We start from the raw sequence: 19860 nt of genomic DNA, 5'->3' as shown, positions 1-19860 counted from the left end.
AACTAATTAATTACTTTATGTGTTTTCACACAGTGAAAGTGTTTTATAATTCCAGACAATTATTTCATCTATATTCATTGTTATTCTTGAATGACTGTCCATTAATATTTTGTACTCAATGTTCTTTTTGATTTAATCACAGTTTTTACTTTTGTCTTTACGTGTTTTGACTCCGGCTCATAAAGACACAATTGTTTTATTTTCTATTAAATGTAACAAGAATAACAACATATTTGAAGCTGAGCTTACATATACATGAGTCATGTAATTGCTCACTTCAGAGGTGACCTATTTTCTCCTAATATGCAAATCTGCAAAAGGTGTGGTGATATGTTTTTAATAAAATGCAGCAGTTCCCTGAGGCTGAACCTCGTGCCTTTGGTGGAATGTAACCAAACTAAAAAGACTCACGTGTTTGATTTCATTTCTAATAAAGAAACTGTGCATAGTTTAATAATGATGTTAACTAACAATGACACCAAAAGTATTACTAATTATCCATAATTGGGGGATCACTTCATTAAGCTCAAACCTGTTCCAGTAATTTCAGAAAAGTTTTATTTATTAATTTGTTTTCTTTTTGGAGGTGAAGAGTTGTGGGATTTTTATCTGAAAACATAAACAGCGAAACACGCTGCAAACACATAAATGATGCAAACTTCAAAACACACAAACACAAACATATTTAGCTAAAATAAAACACATTAATTGGTAATCCAGACCAATCAGTTCATTCATTACAATACATCCTTTTGTTGCTGATCGTTATTTTTATTTAATAATAATTATTTCTTATATATTTATTTATTTACCATCCCAGTTCTGACAAAGTTGAGATGCTGTGTAAAATGCATCATTACACAAGTTTACCTACAAAAAAACCCTCCAAACTAAATCTGTGCAATACTTTTCTTAACTTTGCAGAAACAGAGATGACTTTATAATGCTGAACTGTATAAACTTTTGGGTTAAATTCACATTTAAGATGAGATTTCTTCTATGAAATGTTCTGTTTAAATCTCATGAAAATACCTCAGCTTTAACTCTAGCATACTAGTCTGAGTTAGTCGTTTTTAATTACAGAAAATATGCTTTTGGACAGTCAGCTTACCTGTAGATAATCTGAAAATACAAAAATGCAGTACAGTCAAAAGAACTATTTATTACCATGTCTCTCAACAAATCCTTAACTGAAGAAATAGCATTTCCTGCTAAATTAAAGTGAGTTATTGCAGAATTTGCAGGAAGCTGCTGACGAAGCTGAAACTTACTTGACGTATTTCAATAGTTGCAAATTAGCATGAAGGAGCAGGAAAAGCTTAAATTATAGAAAATGATTGATAGATACATAGGAAAAAATAAAATTAGCTAAAAGAAGCACAAAAAAGGTGAAATTAGCAGAAAAAAAATTGACTGAGTTATTACAGTTTTTGTATTAGCCGTGGAAACTATCTTGAAGCTTTGATTGGGCTTTCGTATGTGTTGGGGTTTGCTCTTAGGTACTTCCACACCAAATTTTAGCTCAATAAGTCTAACAAAAGTGCTGCTAATTGTGCATAATATGCTTACTGGTAGGAACAGTACAGGGAACTAAGAGTTATACATTATTATGTTAGCCTAGAAAACATTTAAACTAAGGGGTGACCTGTGACCATGACTTGGAAATCAATATGGAACATCACTGACCCATGTGGTGTCCAGCTGTGCAGATTTACATGTCTACATTAAAGGGTTATTAATTTAAACTTTGTTAAACAGAGGGGTGACCTGTGACCTTGAAATCAATAGAGTTCATTGTTGACCCTTGAGGTGTCCAGCTGTGCAGATTTACATTCTTACATTAACTTAACACAACCCTAATTTAAAAAATGATGTTCCATCTTATTAATCCCCATAAAGACGATCAGTCCTGACAAGCTACGTGATTTTATTGCACCGCCTGCTGCTTTGTGTTCGCCTTCAGCAGCAGGCGATAATGAAAGTAATTACAAGGAAGTTTTAAGTTTAAAGTGTTCAATCAATCATCAGTTGTGGATGAAAAAGTCAACAATAAAACAATTCATTAAGGACAAATGGAAAAATTCCAGATTTTATTGTCAAAAATTTTATAAGGGGCTGTTTTTTTTGTAAATAAATAACAGTAAATAAAAATATAATATACAATATGTGTGTAAATGTGAGTATGTATGTCTGGTTTTATGACCTTGTTAGGACCTTTTCTGAAATAAAAGTACAAGACTACAAAGCTTTTTTTTCTGTTTTTTTTTTTATTTTTCCTTCTTTTAAATCAAATAGGTGTTGAAAACCATATAAAAAACTAGCATCAGTAGTTGAGAGCTCTTTTAAAAAGGTTATTATCTATCTAAAACAGTTCAATTAAAATAAAGATTTCTAATGCATTACCACAGCTGACAATTTGTTTAATTATTTCTCTCTGAAAATGGAAACAAGATTATTTTTACTGGTCCTAGTACTGGAGTCAACCCACTTCAAGATGGCTGCTACAGCTATTTGAACTTGGCAAACTTGAAAATGGTTGCAACTCAGTCAGCCTTACAAATACTGAGATGAAATATATATATATATATATATTTATATATATATATATATATATATATATATATATATATATATAATCTGAGCAAATTACAGGAGATCTCACAGTGATAAATAACATTCTTTAAGAAAGACTATCTTAGTTTTAAACTTTATTTTGAACTAATTAATTACTTTATGTGTTTTCACACAGTGAAAGTGTTTTATAATTCCAGACAATTATTTCATCTATATTCATTGTTATTCTTGAATGACTGTCCATTAATATTTTGTACTCAATGTTCTTTTTGATTTAATCACAGTTTTTACTTTTGTCTTTACGTGTTTTGACTCCGGCTCATAAAGACACAATTGTTTTATTTTCTATTAAATGTAACAAGAATAACAACATATTTGAAGCTGAGCTTACATATACATGAGTCATGTAATTGCTCACTTCAGAGGTGACCTATTTTCTCCTAATATGCAAATCTGCAAAAGGTGTGGTGATATGTTTTTAATAAAATGCAGCAGTTCCCTGAGGCTGAACCTCGTGCCTTTGGTGGAATGTAACCAAACTAAAAAGACTCACGTGTTTGATTTCATTTCTAATAAAGAAACTGTGCATAGTTTAATAATGATGTTAACTAACAATGACACCAAAAGTATTACTAATTATCCATAATTGGGGGATCACTTCATTAAGATCAAACCCGTTCCAGTAATTTCAGAAAAGTTTTATTTATTAATTTGTTTTCATTTTGGGGGTGAAGAGTTGTGGCCGGGGTTTGTACATGGGTTAAGGTAATTATTCCGTCACAGGATGCAGGACATGAAATGAAATAGAGAAATGCAATCCACACCCTTAACAGGGATTTTTAAATTTGCGTCTAGAATAAAAGTTGTAAAATAAGGGCGGGCTGTATGAGTGTGTCATCTTGAATATAATTTCTAATGATAATAATGATGATGATGATGGTTATAATAACAATAATAATAATAGTCCTAATAAAAAAATTATACCAACATCTGGAAGCAAGTCTGCAGCAGAATATTATAAAGAACACAAAGGGAATAAAATAAAAGTTTTGTCTTAATATTTCCTTGTTTAAATTTTATTTAGTTAACCGGAATCAGAATCACTTTATTGCCATTGCCAGTAAAAAAGTTAGCAGGCTAGGAAATTATTTTGGTGTAATGGTGCAAATAAAACATATACAAATGAATAAGTAAACAATAAAATTAATTAAATAATTTGACTGGATATGACGCCCTCGCTCTTTGACCTAGACAGGAAAGCCTGCCTCAAAGTAAACTAACAAAGACAGATTTATTTATCAAAGTTTCATCTTTAAGCTTTAATTTTATACTGACCTAGTTCTATAACAAAAAAAATAAAAGGACAGTCATAAATCTATAGGGAAGTTACAGTAAAATGCCATAACGCACGGGCTGATATGATCAGTATGTGCACTATTTGGTTCTGTTCAGGGGCCAGCTGTCAACTTAATTACTCCTTGAAGTTATCACAACTCTTTTCACTTTGAAGGTGTTCCATCGTGATCCGAGAAACCATCACGCCTCCTTCTCTGGGTGTGGACAGACAATCAGATGGAGATAAAAAGGAGGCAGACAGAGAGGAAGAGACACATCAGCTCTCGAGAGAGACATCACCAATCCAACTGGGCCAGCTGCAGCAAGATCTAAAGAGAAGCTCCTGAACACAAGCATTCATCTTCATCCTTCAACAAGTAAGACCAACTCCTTGTCTGCAGTCTGTAGAAATCTTTTTAAATGTATGAAGAACAGATTAGAGCAGTGAAAATTAGATGAAAATAGGATCTGAGTCAGTGTTTCTGGTTTCTGCTGAGCTCTTACAGACATGAACCATCACTTACCTGCACAGAGCATTCAGGCCTTTTCAAGGATAATCCTAAAGTCTGCAGCTTGTTGCTGTGATTTTCAGACTCTCTGAAAGTGCCTTTAATTACTTAAATGACTCTAAAGTAACGTTGCTTGTTTCGCCCTCCTCTGTCTGAGCAGTGGGGCCGAGAAACAATGAGAAAATGTGAACCAAGCTTAGAAAACATTTAAATCTAAAAGCATTTCAACCGTTCTAATGCTGTGTGGCTTGTTTTTACTACATAATACAACTTTAACATGGTTGTAGGTGGTTATAATGCATAATTTTAGTACATGAAAGGTTCTTGTGTAGATACAGTTGCAGTCTGTAAATATGTAAAACAAAACAATAATACAACTAAAATGTGTGTAATTCATTTTTATATCAGTGATATGGAGACAGATGACATTTTCTCAGCTTAATCCCACACAACTGTTGTCCATCACCTCACTTTAAGGCACTTATCTTGCTAACATTTATTTATACACCACCTGATTGAATACTCACCGCATATTCCTACTCTACTGCACTGTTCCTGTTCCATAAATAGTCTACCAGCTAGTAACCAAGACGAAGAAAAAATAGCGAACAACTCAACTTTCTAAGAATTTCCACTCATTTGTCTTTCAGCTCTCGTCAGAAGTGTGACAAGCCTCCAAGATGCTCCGCCCCCTGGTCTACCTGTGCGTTCTCATCGCTCTGACAGGTAATCTAGAAAATCAACCCTTAGAGACAAATATTCAAAGTGTTCACTGTGGTGACAGCCTGTAACTCACTCCTCTCATGTGTCTCCATGTTTGTAGGTGCTGTTGACGTCTGCACCTTGACCGGCCCCACTGTCATCGACTTTAAGGCCAATCTTAATAACGTGACGGATCGGTGTGCGTACTCTCTGATAGCAGACTCACACAGCGGCTTCCAACTGTTTGCCAACTTTCGGGAGCGCCGTCGTAGAGACGTGAGCTTTGTGGACAGCGTGGCCCTCAAACTGGATGTTCCAGACGTTAACATTGTCCTGGAACAAGGAGGCAGAGTCCTGGTAAGTTACGTACCTACAACTAAAGTTAAACAGGCCCTCCCCCACCCAACCCCTGCAGAATTCCCTCTTTGTGACGTTTGTAGCAGATTCATGAACTCAGTGGTTTTACATGTCAGAAGAACCTGTTTCTCAGTGTTTCCTCCAACCTTCCTTGTTGATGCAGGTGAACGATGTAGTGGTGTCCATCAACAGCACGGCGCGGGACTTTCATGGAGTTGACATCTCTAAGACTGAAAGTGGAGTCACAGCAGAGTTTTCAGTCTCCACAATCAGCATTTCTGTGTTCTTTGATGGCACCACAGCACAGATCAACACGCAAAGTAAGAAAAATGTAAAATGTCAGATTTCATCATGAAGGGTTTGAACACTATTCTGCTTTTTATTAATTGTCTGTGTTAACCTATTTTCCTGAAGAAATGTTGTTTTTCTGACACATTCTGTCATGAATCTTTTCAGATTCTAACTCATCTTGGACGGGTCTGTGTGTTGACTCCAGAGATGTTCCAGGGGAAAAGCTCTCTGATTACAGCTCCTCCAGGTATCACTGACTACTGCTCTGCTACTGCTTTATTAATGAGTTCCAGACATATCATGTGTGTTTTATGAACAAGTAAGGGGAAAAAAAAAAAAGTCTTGAACTTTTGTTGTTTGTCTCTCTCTAGCTGTGAGCTCCAGTACACGGATGATACTGACAGCTGCAACAACTGCACCACAGTGACTGAACAGTAAGCTAATTCATCTACACAACAGGAAACGTCTGTCTCTTAGATATTGTCCATGTTATGTCACATGTAAAATGTTGTCCACATAAAGGGGAAGTAATAAAAGAAACATTTAAAGGTTTATCTTTCATTACCTGTACTTCTTTGTGTTCAATAGCTGCAACATCCTGACAAAACACACCTTCGCCTCCTGCAATGTTGATCTTGACCCAACACCCTACATAAACGCCTGCAAGGAAACTATGTGCAGATATCCTACAGAGGATGGTCTCATTACTCAGTTCCTGTGGGCCTACGCAAGAGCCTGCAGCCTGAATGGCCACAATCAACTGGGAGACTGGTGGACCAAGGCCGAATGCTGTAAGTCCATAACAACTTTTTTTTCTTTTTTTAAAATAAAACTCATGTTTTAAAAATAAAATATGTCTGTGTTCTGCTGTAGCTCCACCTAAGGCTTATTGTCAGGATGTAATCTGCAGCGATCATGAGTTCTGTGGCTGGAAGTTCAGTGGAGAACCTGCCTGCCTCTGCAGAGCTCTGTTTGGTTACAAGTACAGAAAGTCCGACACTCTGGGTATGACATCTGTGACATATGCATATTATGACTGAGTGACTGAAAAACAGAAATTCAATTTGTTTTTTCCTTTTTCAGGTGAGCCAACAGTCTGCGAGGATAACTCTGCTGTACTCACTCTTGCTAACTGTCTGCTGGAGGAAAGAGGCATCGACCACGAAGTATTGCATCTCTATGACCCGACCTGCAAGGGCAAGCTGAATGAGAACAACATGGTGACTTTCAAATTCGATACCAGCAACCTCTGTGGAGCAGAAATCACGGTGGGTCCACTTCCAAATGAACAAGCAGAAAGAAAGCTTCCACTGCACTTCTGTTCTTTGAATAAACTACTGCTCACAACAAACTGTTGTTTTCTTTAAAAAAAAAAAAAAGGTACTTAAATGCAGAACGTCAAATGAGCTTTTCTTATTTCCAACATCTGTGTCAATGTGTCATCCTGCAGTCTGATGTCAAAGACATCAACTACACAAACGCCATCATAAACCAGAACTTCACTGCCGATATCGTTCGCCACGACCAAGTGTTCATTGAGTTTTCCTGCTTCCATCGTCAACCGGACCTGAGGACCGTTTCCTTCACCATCATGGACAACAGGTACTGGCTGTGATTTTAGTCATGATACATAACTTTTTGTCTGCTGGTGTGTGAGTTATAAGATCTAATTTGTCATTGTCTTTTTGTTCTGCAGCTATGTAATCCGCGTAAAATCTGGAGAATGGACTTACAATGTGTCCATGATCCCCTACATTGATGAAAAATGCACTAAGGTTGTAGCTACAGATACTGAAGTGAAGCTCAATCAGAAGGTCTGGGTGGAGCTGAAGACCCAGGGGCTGGATGCAGACACAATCGCCGTGGTGACCGACTCCTGCTGGGCAACCAGTGTGTCGGATGCTTACAGCACACCAAGACATGACCTGATCATAGATGGGTGAGCGATTCTCTGAAATGTGGCCGAGAACACCTGTTCGTCAGAATTCCTTTGTAAATGTGCGCTTTGATTATGTTACTGTTGGTAAAACGGTCTTCCTTTTTCTCAGCTGTGCCAACCCTGATGATGGGACAGTGCGTGTGAGGGGAAATGGAGTAGGAACTTCCAACCGCTTCTCCTTTAACATGTTTGAGTTCAGACTACATCCTAGGCATGTCCATCTGCACTGCCAACTCCGGCTGTGTCTCAAAGAGAACAACAACTGTGTCCCGGTACGCCTGAAAGCCTTATGAAACTAGAAAAATTCATTCTGAGTTCAGAACAACTGCTGAAATTTCCCTAAGAAGCTGAAACTAAGTTGTTAAAGCTAAAAAAAGAATAACTAAACCCTAGCAAAAAGCTGAAGGTATAAAAACACTAGCTGAAAGCAAGAAATTGGCATAGAACTAGCTAAATGTAGCAAAAGGCTAGCTGCAGCTAAACGTAGCAAAACACCAGCAAAAAGCAGCAAAAGGTTAGTTAGAAGCTAAAAATAGCAAAAGACTGACTAAAAAGTAAAAGTAGCATTACAAGACAAAAATAAAACAAATATGCCGAAGCATTAGTAATGTTTCTCAAAGAACTGAAAAGACTTTAATGTTGTCTATGGGGAAAATATTTGTAAATAAATGTAAATATTGTAAAAGTAGAAATGTTAAAATCTAAATCTATAGCATTCAACATTCATACAATAAATCTGCATAATACTGGTTATGAATAAAATCAGACTGGCTGCTCTTTAAATGTTTTAACTGAAAGCTTTGACTATAAGTTCTTGCAGAATCATCCCTGATTGTCCATATTTTGGACTTAAATTCTCTGTTTCTGCATTTCAGACGTGCCCTCCAAGTAAAAGGAGACGTAGATTTGCCAGGTCCAAATACACCCAGGATGAACCAGCCCTCATCAGCATGGGCTGGAGGAAATAGGTAAGATCTTCATTTATATTTCATAATGATTTCTTACTTTTTCTGTTATAATGTGTGTTTAAATACAATAACTTGAATATATCTTCGTCTTGAAAGTATAAGTCTAACTGCACATTTGTTGTTTAAGATATGTTTTGAAAATTCAAAAACGAGAAGTGAACGTTTTGTACATGAAAGATAACTCTTTTTCATCTGGTTATTTTTGCAGATGGTTTCCATGGTGACCGGGATTGTTCTACAGGCTGCTGACCTTTATAACCTCTGACCTCTGACCTGAGTCCTGATCCAGACTCCGGACCTATGAAAGGATGAACTCATCTCCAGCTGCAGTTATGAAGATTTGTTAGCTCTCACAGCTGGAATCAGCTGCTGTGTTGAGAGACAAATTGTGAGGACAGGACAAAACTGTCATTAAGATCATCTTTTTTCCAATTTTAATTGTAAAACGATTTAGGGAATTGTTTGGGCTCCGTTTGATTTTCATGTAAATTACTGAAATCCTAAGTTCAACCTAAAGTAAATTGTAATTCATATCATTGTGGGTACATTCTGAAGAAATGAGGTGCTTTAAAATGATCAAACATTCAGTCCTTTAATCCGTCCTAAAAAGACGATACTCAGGGTTTAAACGTCATGAACGGGAAAAACTGAACTTTTAGCTTTAAAACACTGCATTGTACTGTTTCTAACGTGTTGATTGTTTAACAATCTGTTTCTTGTATCTGTTTGTGCAAAATGATGCAAATAAAACTTTTGAATCAAAGAAAAGTGAAGTACATTTTTTTCATTCATTCTATAATTGATTGTCAGAACCGATCTAAACATTTTCATTCTGTTTCCAGACAGACTTGTGATTAAAAGTTCCTCACAGTTTGGACTGAATTTAATTTAAAGTTAACATTCTGTGATGAACTTCTGAAAGAAGAATTAAAATCAGATATTGTCGGTGAAGCAAACGTTTTGCAGCTTGGAGCGTCTCTGGATAATGTCGATCCTAATTCAGCGAGACCTAATGTTGAAAAGATAACAGTGGTATTGTAGAATAAAAATATCCAAAGCTGGGCCATGCTGGGCCATGCTGGGCCATGCTGGGCCATGCTGGGCCACTAGGTGGCGATAACATCCACATTAACAACATGACATAAAAACTAAGAACATCCTAAAGTTTGTTTTTATACTTTTTACAGGTTTTATAATTGTACCTGTTTGATTCCCTGTCCTCATGGTGGCACAACCACTGGAGTTTATTACCATTTTTATTCCAGCTGCCTTTGTTACTTGTTAAGATTTCCACCAGAACTTATATTTGTCTGAACTTATAGTTTAATAACACTTTCTTGTGTCCACTTTAATTTGTGAAGATTGCAATGCCATTACTGTTTTAATGGTGACCTGATTAAAAACTTTGATATAACTTACAAAGTAGTTCAGTCTTGACTTGTACTTAAAAAGGTATAATAATAAAAATAATAGTAATAATTCCCTTTTGAGATGAGGGGTTTTGGCAGATGTTGTGTTGAGCAGTCAGCAGGTTGCAGCAGATTGACAAACAAATTAAATAATCAAGAGATCTTGAGTTTTAATATTTAAGTTTACCCTAACACAATAAAGTTTTCATGGCTGGTATGTTGTTGTTATTGGCATTTCATTAGCTTTAAACAAACATGTATACTATAACTGCTGACTGTGTTATATCCAGTAACTTCAGCTGAAACTATATGTTGGAGTTAATTATAACATACAGTTGTAATAATAACGATTGTACAGTTTTAATGACAATAACCCATTCCACTGTTAAAGAGAACTCAACCCTATACAAGGAGGAACTTGTTTTTGTTTTTCCTTTTCTGTCATGAGGAAATACTTATCCCTGCCAAAGCATTTTGACAAACCAATCAGAGCGTCACAAAGTGCGTGCACAGGTTGGAGAAGCTTGATATTCAGGAACTCTGATGAATGTGAACCTCCTACTTCTTCGTTGCTCTGAGTTTCAGCCACGGTTTAACTCTGTGATCGATGACGTTTTGGATTTAATGAAACAGCTGTTTGACAGAAAATGAGGTAAGTATGTCGCTTAACTTCTGTCAGTCTTTTTTATATATATTAACTTCAATCTGTGTGAGGATTCTTTGAAAACTACTTGAAGTATCGTGAACAATGTTTGAGGATTTGTGGAGACTCCTCAAACTTTGTACAGTTTCTAGTTAAAAATGTGGCTGAATGTGATTTCTCTGCATGGATTCGAACAGAACCAAATACTTTCACTTCCAGTCCTGGCAGAACTTCAGATTTATGTAGACTCAATTAACTATAACTTGTGTCATAGCTCTTTTTATTAACGGTAATTTTGTAGATTTTACACTTAGTTTATAAACAAATTAGTAGAGTTTTGTGTGTGTTACGTTTCTATTTAGTCACTGGTTTTACTTGTCCTGCTTGCACATATTTTCTACAGAGTGAATAGTTTGCAGGAGTGGAGATAGAAACTTGGGGGAACTCCTTATCTTGTCTCATTATTCAAATACCTTTCATGTTTTCTGCAGCAGCGGGGGTGGATCAGTGGTTAGAGCTGTCGCCTCGCAGCAAGAAGCTCGGTGGTTCTCGTCTCGGCCTTTCTGTGTAGTTTAAGTTTTCCTCCCACAGACCAAGAGTATAAGTTGGGTTAATTAGTGGCTCTAAATTTACACCAGGTGTGAGTGAGTGCATGGATGGTTTTCAGACTTGTTTGTCTTCATGTGAACCTGTGATGGGCTTGCAACATGTTCCTTCTTGTTGTCCTGAGTGACCTTTGACCTGAGGTGCTGCTGTCTCCTCTCACAGGATGAAGATGGTCCTGCTGCTCCTCATCCTCCCCTCATGTCTCTGTGGTCAGTTTCCATCTTCCTCAGCCTCTGTAGATGGAGTTTAAAGCCTCCCATGTTCCAGTTCTCAGTGTGTCTGCTCCTCTCTTTCCCTCTCTGTCTCCTCAGCACCAACATTTGTAGTGAATGTGACCCAGAGCTCCTATCAGGCAGAGGAGAAGCACAACATCACCCTGGAGTGGACCTTCAGCACCAAACCTCACAGATCCTATCATGTCCTTTATATCGAATGTAAATTTATTAAGAATCACAGATTCTCAGTCTTTTATCAGTTATATGAAGGTGTTGAGATGTTTGAGGTTCAAGGTGAACAGTTTGCAGGACGAGTCCAGAGTGACAAAGACGTCCTCAGAGAAGGACGGATCAGACTTCATGTGTCCAGACTCAGGACTGAAGACTCTGGTCTGTATCTGTGTGATGTAAAGACAGATTACGGCTTCGGCTCTGAAAAATGCCAACTCATGGTCACTGGTGAGTTCACTCAGTCGATGTGAAGTGTGCCTCGAAAGTATTTCATCTTTATAAAGCTAAAATATTGTTGTTTTTTAAGTCTAACATATAGTTTATTTGACCTTATTGGGTTTTTAAACAGAATATATTTTCAACAACGTACTTGTTTCTGCTTTTACCTTAGATCAGGGGTCTCCTACCCAGGTCCTAAAGGGCCACCATCCTGCAGGTTTTCCTTGTTCCTCTGCTCCAACACACCTGATTTGAATCAATGTGTGATTAACAGGCTTCTGCAGAACATGAAGAGGTGATTTAACCTCTGAATCAGGTGTGTTGGAGCAGGGAAACAAGGAAAACCTGCAGGATGGAGGCCCTGAGGACCAGGATTGGAGACCCCTGCCCTAGATAGACACGTCAGAAGAACATCTCAGCTTTTTTAGGCTCTTATTTGAGGATAATATTCTAATGACATTATTTTTTTCAATTATTAAGACAACATTTCCATTTCAGTTCAAATAAATACCAAACCAGAGACAGAAACTACAGCAGGAGCAGAATTTTACTGACAAAATTACTAACAAATTTTTCCGATGAGTAAAATGTTTTGTATTTACATGAATTTCCTTTATTGTTTTATCTTTTCCAGCAGCCGCTACACTTTTCCGAGCTCAGAGATCAACGTTGAACCCACAAGCAGGCAGTCGAGAAAAAATCGGCTTCTACTTCTTCCTAGGACTGACAGCCGCAGCACTTCTGGTGGTTATCTGCTTCATACGATGGTTTTTTACTAAATCCACTCACAGCGGACCAGACTCACATCCAAATAATAAACATGTTGCTACAACAAAAACTGACCAGTGTTGGTCAGATCAAGATCTATTGGATGTGATTTTACCACAAACTGATCCAACAGAAACTGATCCAACAGAAACTGATCCAACAGAAACTGATCCAACAGAAACTGATCCATTTCCTTATCATGATCCCATCCGGCCTTCTAAAGCGGTGTCACTTTATGGTGATGTTACCGTTGTAAACCGGCGCGTCAACAAGTCAGAATCCCCAAACAACAACAAAGTTGAAGCAAATATTAAAGACTCAATTAACTTACCAAAGAAGATAAATTAGCAGACGTGTTGGGAGGTGATTGTGTACAGATGATGCCTGTAATCTCAGTGTTTCAGCTTTGTTAACATTTGGATCATCTGCTAACTTTACTGTGATCATTTCAGTTCTCTAACTGATGTAAGCACGTCATAGTTTTTGCTTCTTTGCTTTCTTTCACAGTTATTACTGTTTTGTTTTATCTTTTACTGTGGCTGAAGCAAGACTAGAACCAGTTATCCATCCATCTGTTTTCTTGGGAGATTGCAAAGAAGTGAAGATTTATTCCTGTCTGCTGGCTTCCTTAGAAAGATAACTTTTTATAATGTATGTGAATGTTTTTTACAGTGCACTGAAATGATCTTTGTTGTGAATGGACGCTATATAAATAAGCTGAATTAAATTAAATATTGAGTTTTTCCATTGTTCTGGGTGAAGCTGGGGACAGAATCTAAATGGGTTTTCGGTTTTCTTTGAGTTTCTTTTCGTATTTAAGGTTACTGTTTTTTCATGTTCCTGGTTATCCTGTAACTCATTTTGGGTTTATTGTTTCTTTTATTTTGTCATTTGGTTTAGTTTAGTCGTTGTTTTTGTATTCCTGTCATTATAATATTTATGTCATATTATTGTAGAATAAAAAAATGTTATACAAGATATTTTTCATCTGTGCTACAGACTTGCTAGAACCAAAACATGACTTTAAAAAAAAAATCAGTCCTTCTATTTGAAATATTAACATTTAAAAATAAAAAATATACAGAAAAGACATTTCTATTTGCTCCTAAGCATCCATACATTTTTTTTCATCATTCTTACTAGTCATAAGTTGACAATGTTATTATTTTACAGTTACTTCCAGCCATGACAGACAACCAAAAAACTAAATTAATCAGCTTAATGAAGGAGAACATGAAGACTGAGAAACGTAATTTATTTACTGGAGCAGCCGTCTTCCTGTTAGTTCATTTTACTGATATATTATACTGAGCTGCAGCTTTTTAGATCTGAGTAAGTTTTATCTATTTTAAAACTGTTTCCCACATTAAACAGATCAATGTGGGCAGATTGACCAGATGTTTTACTAAAAAAACAAAAACATGTAGATTAATATTTGATTTGTTATAAATGCAAACCAATCACTCTGTGAAGGTAAAAAGGACTAACTTGCTTTAATGTTAAATGTTGTGAGGATTTGAGATATTTTTTCAGTTTATTTTGTATTAAGTTTGTTGTTTCTGTGTTTAGTTTCTTATGTTGTAAGTTGTTGTGTAGTCTGCTCCCTGTGCCATCACTTTTCTTCTTCTTATAGCCTTTTCTGGCAGTTTACAAACTTTGTGTATTACCGCCATCAACTGGACGGAGATGTAATTCAGAGACTCATTTTCTATATATCTTCAATAACTAAATTATATATATACTTATACACTCACACACACATACATACTAAATCCTCTCAGCTAATTTTGTATGTTTTAAATATTTAATAAGTGCTTGAATTATTCATCACTTTCCTCCCATGTCAGTCAGCCTCTTCCTCCTCTTCCTCTCATACCTGTTCCGTGTTACTAATCAGTCACCTGTTTCCACTTCCTCGTTAGCCTCAGCCTTTAAAACCCATTCATCTCCTTCCATTCACTGGCTGGTTTCCTTGTGTTTTCGTCCCTGTTGCTTTTAGTTTTTGTTCTTTTAAATAAACTAGTTTCATTTTGAGCTCCCGGTGTCTGCCTGATCCAAATCCTCCAACCACCTGTCATGACAAATGTATAACTTTCTTCAACAGATTCAAGTCATTTTTGAGCAAAAAGTTGTTCTGTTTTAATCAAGTGGTAATCACTTTAGGCAAATGAAACCAACCCCTTTTTAAGAATCTTTGGATCCTAAATAAGGTGCTAAATAAGTTAAAATTATTGTTATTATTATTGTCTTTTCAAAGCGGGCGTTTCATGCATCAGAAACGTGTTTTCACGGCTGGGGGAGTTGCAGGCGGCTCTTGGCTGCCTTCAACCCCCCAAAGTGCAGACTGTGCAAATTAATCACCTCAAATCATTTTAAATCAAAATGATCCTACTTTAGGCAAAGAAATAACGACTAATTACAGAGATGTTCTGGTGTAAAACTCAGACTTATGAGGCTTCTTGTTAAAATTTTTATTTAATCATTAAAAGACAACAATTGGTTGTAATCTAATCTCATCTACAATGAAAGAAAACAAACAGTGATGGCTGTTAAAGGAAATTTTACAAGTTTACATCAAAGTGTGAATTATATCCATCATAGTAGAGTTACAGTATAGGATCAAAATGTTAACAAAGCTGAGACACTGAGATGACCAATCTGGTACACAATAAACTCCCAACACTTCAGCTAATTTGTTTTTTTGTTGTTGGTGTTTTGTTTTTGGAAAATAACTGATTCTTTAATTGTTGTTGTATCCTTGTTGTATCTGACTCCCATATTTTGGGGTTGTTGGCCATAAAGTGACACCGCTTTAAAAGGCTGGATAGAATCATGATTCAACAACATTTGGTCATTTTCTGCTCGATTCATGTCCACCAGATCTTTATCTGACAAGCGGTTTTTTTGTTGTTTCCTCATGTTCTCTGGTGTATTTGAGGTTGAAGGTGACTTCTTGTCTGATTTGCTCTGAACGGATTTACTAAATGGAAACTTTATTGGGACAACAACAACCAGAACTGCTGCTGCTGCTGCTGTCAGTCCCAGGAAAATGTAGAAGCCGATTCTTCCTCCACTGTCTGGTTGTGGATCCACCGTCGGTCCCTGAGGTTGGGAGAAATCCTCAGCTGCTGGAAAAAAAAGAATTAAAAATTAGGAAATATTATCATATTTAGCTGTCAGTAAATCCTGATCAGTTGTCGATGAAATTGTTGTGCCTGATGCATTTCAAATGTCATGAAAATACTTTATGGACAACACAACCAGAAACACTTAAACTGTCAGTTCTGCAAGTCACACGACTGCAACATGATATATTTAACTTACTTTAGCATTAACTATCAAGAATATTTTACTCACAGGGTAAAACTATTTCATAGGAGAAACTATTCACAATTATCATGAAACAATAAAAAGTTATTTAAGAGGAAATCAGTTTAAAAAAATGTTTTGAAAGTCAAAACAGAGAAACTGGTGCTTTGGTGTTTTTTTGCTGATGAAATCTATTGAATCAACTCACCAGAAACATTAAGTCGACATGATTCTGAGCCATAACCACAGTCCGTCTTCATTTCACAGACATACAGACCAGAGTCTTCAGTCCTGAGTCTGGACACATGAAGTCTGATCCGTCCTTCTCTGAGGACGTCTTTGTCACTCTGGACTCGTCCTGCAAACTGTCCATCCTGAGACTCTGACACCTCGACTCCATCATGTTCGTGATACAGGACTGAGAGTCTGTGATCAGTTACCAAGACAACCATGATGAAGTTGATGTTTAAGCAGCTGTGAGGTTTGGTGCTGAAGGTCCACTCCAGGGTGATGCTGTGCTTCTCCTCTGCCTGATAGGAGCTCTGGGTCACATTCACTACAAATGTTGGTGCTGAGGAGACAGAGAGGGAAAGAGAGGAGCAGACACACTGAGAACTGGAACATGGGAGGCTTTAAACTCCATCTACAGAGGCTGAGGAAGATGGAAACTGACCACAGAGACATGAGGGGAGGATGAGGAGCAGCAGGACCATCTTCATCCTGTGAGAGGAGACAGCAGCACCTCAGGTCAAAGGTCACTCAGGACAACAAGAAGACACATCTACAGTTTGACTTCATTTTATTACTTTGCATAATCAGCGCAGACAATAAAACACAGAATTAAATTTTGGTGCTGATTAAAACAAACCCAACATTTAAAACCTGAGGTGCTGCAGGAATATGCTGCTGCCACAAGGTGGTGCCACTTTTAACTGATAAATTAAAGAAATTTTAGTTTTAAAATTCTTTAAAATCCTTTCCCCGTCAAGAGGAGCTTTGTCCGTCTCCAGCAGTCACTGTGAGAGAGGCGGGGGACACCCTGGACAGGTCACAAGTCCATCGCAGGGACACATAGAGACAAACGAGATTCACACTCTCACCTAGAGACAGTTTTAGAGTTATGTGGGATGAAACCAGAGTAAACCCACGTGAGCACAGGGAGAACATGCAAACTCCACCCAGAAAAGCCCCAGGCCTGGAAGCAATCCTGTGACCTTCTTGCTGCGAGGCGACAGCTCTAACCACTGCACCACTGTGCCACCCATTTCACTGCACAGTTTTGAAATTATAATATTTGTTGTGAGTCTTTAGGGTCACACACATTTTCCCACGCTGCAGCAGTTCCCCACGATCCGACAGCAGCTCAAATCAACACAAATCAATCCAAGTTTTTGCTGCTTCCTTGTTTTTCTACTTTAGAATTTAACAGGTTAGCATGAACACTGTTTTTTGTGCTGTATCAACAATCATACTAGTAAAAAAGAAACTATCAAAAGCTACACAGCAGTTTTAAAGGTGTTCGAACATGCCTGATAGGAATAAAAGTAACTTCAGTGACAACTAAACTGTCAAAACAGACAAAAGGAATCAAAGGAAGTAAACATACTTAGACTGCTGTGGATAAATCTTCCTCTCAGATGAACAAAGCAGCTTCTTCAGAAGCGCCGGTGACTGAAGAGGGAAATAAAAGTTGTGCTGCATCTAAAATCGGAGGAATGTGGTTGGGAGGGTTCAGAGTTTTGTTTTCAGTTACTGTACGTCACACCCTTTAATTCTCACTGTATGTTACACAAAAAAAACAACCTTTATTTTATAACTTCATGTCTTGTTTTCCAATGTGCTGCCATTTTCTTTATAACTCAGTTTGCTCGGGAACTGATTTATTGTTCTGTTTCCTGACGGATGATGTCAGTTGGCCTTCCTGTGGTGAAGCTGTTTGACAAGTTTAATTGTTTTTGCACTTTAGTGCCTCCTTGTTTGTATTTGACAACAGTTCCTGGTGAGATGTTTCAGAGAAATCTCTCAACTGCATTCTGCAGGTTTCTGAAGACACGGTTTTGCTAATTGGTGCATTTTAAGCATATTAATTATTTATTTCTGCTTTTATATTTAATTCTGTCAGTGTTGGTCCTCCATAGCTGTGAAGCTCTTGGGCTCCTTTTGTTCTTGGACCTTCTTCAGGTGAAAGAAAGATCTCGTCCTCCTGCTCCTCCTCGCCATCAGAACCACTTTCAGCACGTTTAAAAGACGGAGATATTCTAGCTCACTTTGCAGGTTTTTGTGACATATTGTTTTTATGCACTCTGTCTGCTGGCGGGAGCGTTTGTTCACCTGTGTGACGGCGTCTGTCAGCGTCAGAGGCGCTGAATATGAACCATACTTTGGTCCGTTTTTTTCCAAGTTTGGCGCTTCATAATGTGGAGGAGCGACCGCAGAAATGATCTGGCGTTATTTAAATTTTAATGATTACGTGTCGTGAAATTCTTGGCTGCTTTATCTTTGAATCTGTGTTGCTAAATTGGAGCCAAATGTTTTGTTAATTTAATGAAATTTCTTTTTTCAAAATAACAAAACATTTGGCCCCAATTTAGCTCCATACCTTTATGCCATCTGCTGAAAATGTAATTAAATCACTTTGCATTTTAAAAACAGTAAAAACACATCAAGAGTTAAATATCAGAGTGTGCCACTTTTTAAACTCAGATTCTGTCAGTCTGCAGCGTTCAGTGACAGGCTGGAGGAAGAGTTTGATTCTTATCTCTGCGTTACGTCAGGGGTTTGTCAACATGTTTCACATATTTGTTCACAAAACAGAACAGAAAGAGAAGCTAGGAGGACGTTCCTGTGGACAAATTCCTATGTATTCCTAGACAATATGTAAACCCTTTTTGAATTTACAGTTTTTAATGTCAGATAGTTTGTCTTTTGAAATCATATTTCAGGGTTTTTTGAAAAAGGTAAATTATATGTAAAACTTTTGTGTTATTTCACAGAAATCAAGTAAATTCAAAAGCTTCGGAGGATTCTGCAGTCAGGTTCTAACTCATGTTTATGTAAAAGTATATAAAGTAGTAATCAGACCAGCCATAAACAGGAAGTGACTATTTTTAAGTATGTAAAAATATTTTAAGTTCAGCTGTATTTGCCATTGCATATTTATAACTGTGTAAAAATCATGTTTGAATGATTTATATTTACAACCTTTCTTTTTTTGAAAATATTAAATTGACAGAAATAACAATAAATCTGTTACAGCTGACATGTTGACTGAGTGATAAAACATGCATGTTTGTGTCTATGCACCATGGGTGTCCAGTCCTGGTCCTCAGGGCCTCCATCCTGCAGGTTTTCCTTGTTTCTCTGCTCCAACACACCTGATTCATGGTTAAATCACCTCTTCATGTTCTGCAGAAGCCTGTTAATCACCCACTGATTCAGATCAGGTGTGTTGGAGCAGAGGAACAAGTAAAACCTGCAGGATGGAGCCCCTGAGGACCAGGGTTGGCCACCCTTGCTGTGCACAGTTGCAGTTTTTCCAGATGCCCAGAAGATGGAGGCATTTGTCGGTTTTATTTAAAGTCAGTCCTCAGATCGGCGCAGGTCACATCCAAACCTGCATATCAGCTTTATTATTCTGCCTTCTGCAGCCAGAGGACAGCATACTGATGAGGATAAGACTGTTTTTACTCATTTAGTTTAATGATGATGTTTAACAAAATGAAGTGGGGGCACATCATTAATAACAGGAATATAGTTTAATTATTAACAAGTCTCCCATCCAGTTG

The 19860-nt window shown here is 37.3% G+C and overlaps 3 protein-coding genes across 5 annotated transcripts; 2 read left to right on the top strand and 1 right to left on the bottom strand.

Moving 5' to 3' along the window:
• Positions 1-4130: 4130 nt before the first annotated feature.
• Positions 4131-9438, top strand: LOC108251281 (alpha-tectorin). The gene is made up of 14 exons (XM_017441526.3): positions 4131-4286; positions 5069-5144; positions 5242-5477; positions 5641-5797; positions 5934-6015; positions 6140-6202; positions 6357-6559; positions 6642-6773; positions 6852-7036; positions 7219-7370; positions 7465-7707; positions 7817-7979; positions 8583-8675; positions 8884-9438. Exons 2-13 carry the CDS (start codon positions 5099-5101, stop codon positions 8673-8675), a joined length of 1755 nt encoding a protein of 584 aa, XP_017297015.1. The 5' UTR covers positions 4131-4286; positions 5069-5098; the 3' UTR covers positions 8884-9438.
• A 1149-nt stretch (positions 9439-10587) lies between these two features.
• On the top strand, positions 10588-13744 carry LOC108251285. Of its 2 annotated transcripts, none has more exons than XM_017441530.3 (4): positions 10588-10736; positions 11496-11542; positions 11645-12007; positions 12636-13744. In XM_017441530.3, the coding sequence occupies exons 1-4, from the start codon at positions 10732-10734 to the stop codon at positions 13112-13114; spliced, it is 894 nt and encodes a 297-aa protein (XP_017297019.2). In that variant the 5' UTR covers positions 10588-10731; the 3' UTR covers positions 13115-13744. The 2 variants fall into 2 exon arrangements, with proteins under 2 accessions (XP_017297019.2, XP_024858698.1); XM_025002930.2 differs by having other exon boundaries at positions 12633-13744.
• A 1490-nt stretch (positions 13745-15234) lies between these two features.
• Positions 15235-17929, bottom strand: LOC108251288. 2 transcript variants are annotated; one of them, XM_037976486.1, is made up of 4 exons: positions 17682-17929; positions 16749-16795; positions 16284-16646; positions 15235-15891 (listed from the first exon to the last, which is right to left on the bottom strand). In XM_037976486.1, the coding sequence occupies exons 1-4, from the start codon at positions 17774-17776 to the stop codon at positions 15455-15457; spliced, it is 942 nt and encodes a 313-aa protein (XP_037832414.1). In that variant the 5' UTR covers positions 17777-17929; the 3' UTR covers positions 15235-15454. The 2 variants fall into 2 exon arrangements, with proteins under 2 accessions (XP_037832414.1, XP_024858699.2); XM_025002931.2 differs by having other exon boundaries at positions 15235-15894; positions 17682-17927.
• Between the last annotated feature and the right edge of the window lie 1931 nt (positions 17930-19860).

This window comes from Kryptolebias marmoratus, linkage group LG7 (genome assembly GCF_001649575.2).
Source record: "Kryptolebias marmoratus isolate JLee-2015 linkage group LG7, ASM164957v2, whole genome shotgun sequence".
Taxonomy (NCBI): Eukaryota; Metazoa; Chordata; class Actinopteri; order Cyprinodontiformes; family Rivulidae; genus Kryptolebias; species Kryptolebias marmoratus.
This window is presented reverse-complemented; position numbering and strand designations above follow the sequence as displayed.